We start from the raw sequence: 7,121 nt of genomic DNA, 5'->3' as shown, positions 1-7,121 counted from the left end.
CTCGGGTGTTTCGGGGTTTCTCTTAGAAGTCTGGGCTTCAGGAATGTTCTGTAAAAAGAAAGGATCCTCCTGCACACTTTTTTAAAGCTCATAGCTGGAACATTTTGTCATCACAGACACACAAGGGGCTCTATTTATATAATCGCACAACACGACGACAAACACAAAGCAGTAGGCGGCCGGACCGAGGGGGGGGCGTCTCCAGGCTCACCTGATGATTTGGTTCGTGTCTGTGCAGCAGCCTGAAGCTGAACCCAGATCAGAGGGTGTGGTGATTAATAAATACGCTCTCAGCTCTTCAGGTCAGAGCAGCTGAAGCTCCGTAGAAAGACGACGCCCTGAATCCAGTTTAGAAAAGCTCAGATGTTCTGGGGGAAACAGCCGTCAGCGAACACAACACAAGATCAACTTGTGTTTCAACAAATCAAAGATGTGAGCAGTGATTCAGACGTCTGCGTCCAGAACGATGTGCCAAACGCTGCAAAGCTCCTGAGTAATTTTTATAATCAATTCTGTGTGTTTTTGCTGAAAAAAAAAAAATCTCTTCCAGCTTCTCAGTTTTGAGGATTTTCTGCTTTTCTTTGTTTTATGTGACAATAAACTGAAACTGTGACTGTGTGGAACAAACTGAAGCAGCAGCAGAGACGTGGATGATTCTGCGTTACAGCTTCAGGAAGGTTTTATGGACGTTTTCATACTTTTCCCACTTTACAGCCACCTTTCACGCTCGCATGGAGCGGACCGACCTGAAGTTATTCAGAGTCTGAAGAGTTAAAACTCTGCGTGTCAACAGTGACTGCAGCTTCCTGTACGTTAGCCGAGTATTGACGGGTCTGTTTTTATCCCGCGGTGATGTCATGAGTCATGTGAGCGGCAGACAGCAGGTCAGCGGAGGCTGCACAGACTGGAGGGACTGGACCACTTCAGACTGGTTTCACTGGGGGACGCTCATTTGCATAAAGATCAATAGATCAATACTGAGCATAAACAGTGATAGTGTGTGTGTGTGTGTGTGTGTGTGTGTGTGTGTGCTAATTAATTCTCCCCCTCCCAGCATTTGAGCGTTTAAGCTCAGCCTGGGGTTTATAGTAACTCTGGATATTAAGCAAATCTCACAGTGGAGAGTGTGTGTGTGTGTGTGTGTGTGTGTGTGTGTGTGTGTTAGCATTAGCCACACTGCTGCATCAAGCTAATCCTTAAACTAACAGTGAGCTTTGTACACACACACACACACACACACACTATAAAGTGGACAGTAGGAGTCTCGCCGCTGTGTGAATGTGACGTTTTGAAGCTGAATGAAATCATGATGTATTTCAATAATCAGCTGTTTTTACTGCGCGTCTCGTTCTCTTTGCTGGTGACTCATCAGATTAACATATTTATGAACCACGACTGGCACCTGCAGAGGGTGTTAGTCATATGTGTGTTTCTTTTCTTACTATGCGTCTGGAAACATTCATACTTATTTATTTCAGCAGTTAATTCGAGCGACACTGTGCTCGTCTTCGTCTTCGTCACGCGCGCTCTCCCTCTCTCGTTACGGGACACTTAAGAAATCGTGTTAGTGCACAAAGTCGACGGTAACCAGGTTTCAGTCAGCTGTGTTGCGATGGAGCTCTGCTGGTCCATCAGCTGCCGTATTGATCCAACATTGATCGGAACAGCAGCTGCCAGTGAAAACGAGACCACTGGTGGTGAAAACATACAGAGACCGAACCTGACTGGTGAGGAAATACAGCAGTCGTGTGTCTTTCAAGTGGTGACTCAGATCGAGACAGAAAAGCAGCTTTTATTACGCCAAAATGGGCTCGTGTTAAACATCAGCTGACGTCATGTTATCAGCAGCTGATTGAATCGGCCGCTGGATTCATTATATAAGCAGAAATGCTAATTTATGGCGTTGCTATAATTAAACAAGACTGATCTGAATCTGAAGAAGCCAATGAAGAAATCAATTATGCAAAAAAGCTACGCTAATATTAGGAAAGGAAGCATCGAGTCGGTTCAAATGAAACTGATGGGTCGTGTTTCTGCTTTGAAATTCAGAGTCATTTTGTGGGTTTTGAGGTCCAGCAGGACTTGACTTGGTCTGAAAGGAGGAGTCACAGCGTGAACCAAAAGCTTTGAAGCACACAGCTACTGTTTTTACAATAATGAACATTACTGTTACTAACATCATGTATTCTAACTCAGCTCAAAACTAAATCTGTCAGAAGTGTAAAAGTTCACCCCTCCAGCTCATGTGTCTCCTGCCGTCCCTCCGTCTGCTGGTCAGATCTCGGTTTGCAGCATTTTCTTGACTTATTATTATTAATCTTATTAATATTATTGACTTAAAACAACAGCACTGTAGGCAGACACACCAGCTGCTCTTCTGTTGTTGTTTCTCAAAGGGTGTTTGCTGTAGCATCAAAAATACACTTGCTGTTGCCACGGTAACCGCGGGTGTTGCCAAATCTGGAGGAAGAACTTTGATGAATGGTGTCCAAATTGACCAAATCTGCGGCAGCGTGAGGGCGGAAATACTGGACAGATATATACTTATATATATTTTTAATGACAGGATAGAGTCCATACAGCCCACCACACCATTGGCTACTTCCAGCCAATGACAGACGAGGAAAGACTCATGGAGCGTTACAGAAACAGAAGTTTCAGTCTGAGAGAGCTCCTTCACTCCTCCATCCAATAACCATCATCAATTAACTACGACTTTGTGTTTCTGCAATAACTGGAAGAGACACTGATAAAATGTTTTGTCCCTGTGGTAACACACACACATACACACACACACACACTAACACACACACACACACACTCACACACAAAGTCATGCATGAAATAATAAATGTATCAGCACACCGTCTGTTTCCCATCAGCACCGTGGGGAAGAAATCTGATGTGGAAACAACTCTGCAGCAGAGGCTTATGGGAAATTCATAAGGAGGGAGTGAGTGGAGTGTATGTGTGTGTGTGTGTGTGTGTGTGTGGGTGTGGATGTGTGTGTGGTGGTTTGACACACACACACACACACACACTGTGAGCGGCGTGTGTGAGTTAATCAATGTCGTGGATGTGAAGCGCTGACCTTTTCTAGTCGAACCACCTGCTGCTGCAGGAAAGATGATGATGATGTGTGTGTGTGTGTGTGTGTGTGTGTGTGTGTGTGTACCGTCTCTCTCTCTGCAGGGTGTACGAGCTCCTGAAGAAGCCCAGCAGCTCGTCCTCGATGGCGGCGTCGAAGCTCACGTTGAGCCGGTAAACTCTCATCGGCTTCATCTCGCGGTGCAGCACCACCACGTACATCTGATTGGCCGGGAAGGGGAAGTGGCGGTGGATGCGCATGGCTCCGCCCCCGGGCCTGTTGGCGGGACGTCCGCCGGCGCCGCCCTCTGCTGTTACGGACACCCGGTCCACCTGACAGGAGGAAGAAGAGGAAGCAGGATGATGAGCTGTGAAATGATACTTTAAAGTAAATTTTAAAAATAATCAGACTTTATAAAAGAGAGTTTTCAGCTGCTGTCTCTGGCCACCGGTGAACAGCGCCCCCTGCTGTTCAGGTAACACAACAATCCAAACTTTGCACGACGGAGCGACAATGAAAAAATCTAAAATGTTTTGTTTTGCAGCAGTTTCAGAGCCTTTACAGTCGTTGCTAAGCGACACCTGTTGTTCAGAATGCTGGCCCTGTCGCCACGGTGACGTGACAGGGCCCACAGGTGTGTGTGTGTGTGTGTGTGTGTGTGAGGTTGCAGGTGGCTTGTTTTAAATTTAGAAAGAAAGAAAGAACTCATTTCATCCTGCGTCAAACTGACCCGATGATGATGATGAAACGACACACACAGACTGACTGAAGAAGAGCACTTCACTCATTAAAGACAGGCGTGTTCACTCGGCGGAGGACTCACTGGAGATTCACTGGAGATTCACTGGAAAGTCATCTCAATAAAAGCAGTTTCATCCAGACAGGAAGTGTCTGTGCACACTTTCAGATGTGTTTCCTTGGTGTTTTAGCACTTCGGTCGACTGTGTTTTAAACTGAAATAAACTTTGAGCTTGACCCCCACCGTCCTGAGAGGAGGTCTAATCAGGTGAGCTGAGTGAGAACACCTGTGGCTGGCTTGTTGATCTTCAAGTGAACAGAGAAACTTCATATTAGTCACTAAACTGCTCCCAGACAGAACATCGTAGTACAAATACTTTGGCTTGAATTCACTCGGCTCACGACTGAGACTCTTTAGCAAGGAAGTGCGTTTTATTGTGGTGACTTTCTGCTCTGAGCAGGCTCGTCCACGTCACGGTGTGTCAGTCGATCAGGAACTATGTGCTTGTTACTGCTGTTTGTAATATTAATATCAATACGCTTTAAAAGGAATCTACGCCGGCACCTGCAAACTGGGAAAGCAAAGAGAACGAGAGGAAGTTCAGTGGATCTGCCCTCTCAGATTAGCCGCGGTGCATGATGGGAACACACCCGGCAACAGTGGGAACCTCTGGGCCCTCGCGTTGTCACACATCAGCAATCCTCGGCCAATCAAACGCCGAGTGTGTTCGTCTGTATCTGTTCGTGCGAGTGTGTGTTCGCTCTTTGATGAACGAGCGGATCGATACGAACAGAGAGCCTGCTGACACACGGAGGAAACGTCGGGGATTAAAAGGATGTTTTTCAGGGTTTTCTGGTGTGTCAGCGAACGCAGCGGCACGCTCCGTGACGCCTCGGAAAGTTCCTCTCAACCAAAAGTGCCTTTTAATTGCATTGTTTGTTTTCTCATCTGTCAACGTTGTTCCTGTTTGAATGCTGCGTCTTCACTAAAGGTTTGAGGCCGACCTGCAGGTCACGAGATTATATTTTCCCTCCTCTAAATGAACAAATTGACTTTTGAGGGTACCTTAGGAGACCTGCCCAGCGCCCAACAACACCTCTTCGTTCACAGCGTGCTCTCACACAAACACAAAAGCTGCTGCAGGCTTTTTAAGTGGCCTCTGCCCAAATTAGACAGATTTATCTTCCCTCTCACATTAGCCGAGATGACCATCCTGAAAAATCACGTTGCTCAGGCGTTTCTCTGAGGCTTTCTCTCGCCACGCTCATCTCAAAAAATTTAAAAAAAAAAAATCGGCTGAAACAGCAACTTTGACGGTTAATTAGCCTCGTTAAGGAAACTCTCTGAGGCCAAATCTGGAAATAAACATTCTGTGTTAGAGAGCGGGTTTGTTTTCCAGCACAGAGATGCAAACAAGGAGCTTTGTTTAGAAAGAATCAACAGTATCAAACAAGCAGTGATGCACCTGTCTCTGACTCAGAAATCTGATTGGATGACAGAGGAAAGGGGGCAGGGTTTAGAGCAGGTTCTCCACAGGTAACATTCACTGCAGCTCCAACAGCAGCACCACAGCTACTGAAGGAGGTCAGTGTCGACGCAGGTCAACACATCCAGTTACTCCAAAAACACACATTTTCGCTTCGCTACCGGGAAGTTTGGTGGTCGGAGAGTCACCTGCACAACTTCCTGCACTTCATACAAAAACGGATCTTTTTGTGGTGAAGTCAAATCATTTGGTCAAGCTGCCTGAGTCCATTTGATATTTCATCATCTGCACCACCCAGTAAGCATGATGGTGATTTACCAGTACAAGTTTTACCCTGAACCTCTGCATGTGTGTTGTCCTGCAAATCAACCAAATCAGTGCTTACAGGGCCAGATGTTCACTAACTTTACTGCTTATATTCGTGGTTTCCAGAGGATGACTCCTGGTCGTTTCGGTGACCCCCTGACCTTTCGTCTAGAAATTTTAACATTTTAGGTTTACAACAGGTAAGACTCGAGGGCTCGGTCGCACCAGCATTTACAACATTTTGGACAGAACTCAAGTGATTTCAAAGTTAAATCAGTGCTGATATTGATATTGTTTGCCGACATCGGCGCGTCACTGATATCGCTACGAGCGAACACCTTCTTAAAGGTAACTCCTGACAGGTTTGACCTCACACAGGCCACCGTACCTCGAGGCGGTCGGTGTGCAGCACGATGAACCGGGTGGCGTTGATGCACTCCAGCTCGACGCTGACCTCCCCGGAGAAGGTGAAGTTGTCCATGTAGACGGCGAGCCGCAGGTCGTAGTGTCGTGGCCTCACCGAGCCCGGCAACCTCGAGTTCCTCCACGGCTGGACCGCCTCCTCGTCCCCCCTCTCCCCCGTCCTCTCGCCTCTGCTCCCGTTCAACTTTGCAGACCCTCCGCTGCCTCGAGAACCCGACTCCCCCGACGCTCCATCGCGATCTCGTCCGCCACACTCCTCGAAGCGGATGCTGAGCACCACGGCCACCGCAGTGACGATGATGAGGGTGAGGATAGACAGGGCGAAGCCCAGCACCAGCCGTTTGTGCACCGTGATGTGGCGCTCGGTGGTTCGAGGCCGGACCACCACCGACTCTGCCCACTGGTCCGAGAGGGCGCGACCATTCCGCATGGCGCCCGGGCTGCTGTCGTTTAGTCCCATTTGGCTGAAAGTGTCACTCTAAAGAAATGTCCTAAAGTTCAGGTTCAGAAACAGGTTCTGGTTCAGAGAAACATTCATTTACGCTCAGCTCAGATTGCAGCTCGTATACAGACGATTTAATGTTCGTGCGTTTCGATCGTCCCAAAGATTCCAGTCTGTCAAACCTCCAGCAGTTCTGTTTCTGAAAACCTGAACCCTGACCTCGCCGCCGCCGCCGCTGGACCGCTATGATCGTCCTTCAGCGCTGACCGGAGCTGGAAAATCAACACCGTGGCACGTCTTACATTTCAGGCAACAAAACCTACAAACCACAAAGGGAGAGATGGTCGTGTGCGTTTTGGTTTTGCGGCAAGGAAGGAAAAAAAAAAATCAATGCTGCATGGCTGAATTTCAAGTTCTAGAGGAGGAGGAGGAGGAGGAGGAGGTATACTGTTGAGGATGTGACTATACAGTGAGCGTACCATCCATAGACTTTCACTGCAAATCAGCTGGGTAAGCTAAACTCTAAACCTCGTTAAGACCCTTTATGACCGGAAGCCACAATTCAGCTGGATTTGACGCCTTAAAATCACTTGTGGATGATGGAAATCCTCACTTTGAGCCTCAGAAACGGTCACTT

At 47.6% G+C, this 7,121-nt stretch overlaps 1 protein-coding gene across 1 annotated transcript in view; it reads right to left on the bottom strand.

Moving 5' to 3' along the window:
* Nucleotides 1-6,508, bottom strand: part of LOC139305172 (thyrotropin-releasing hormone-degrading ectoenzyme-like) — a 108,953-nt gene extending 102,445 nt beyond the window's left edge. The window contains exons 1-2 of the mRNA XM_070929119.1: nt 6,008-6,508; nt 3,176-3,420 (exon numbers count right to left, since the gene is read on the bottom strand). Coding sequence (XP_070785220.1) covers nt 3,176-3,420; nt 6,008-6,502 — 740 coding nt within the window. The 5' untranslated portion in view covers nt 6,503-6,508. The remainder of the gene's footprint in view (nt 1-3,175; nt 3,421-6,007) is intronic.
* Nucleotides 6,509-7,121: the final 613 nt, after the last annotated feature.

This window comes from Enoplosus armatus, chromosome 22 (assembly GCF_043641665.1).
Source record: "Enoplosus armatus isolate fEnoArm2 chromosome 22, fEnoArm2.hap1, whole genome shotgun sequence".
Lineage (NCBI taxonomy): Eukaryota > Metazoa > Chordata > Actinopteri > Centrarchiformes > Enoplosidae > Enoplosus > Enoplosus armatus.
Note: the sequence above shows the minus strand (reverse complement) of the source record. Positions and strands in the feature narration are given on the sequence as shown.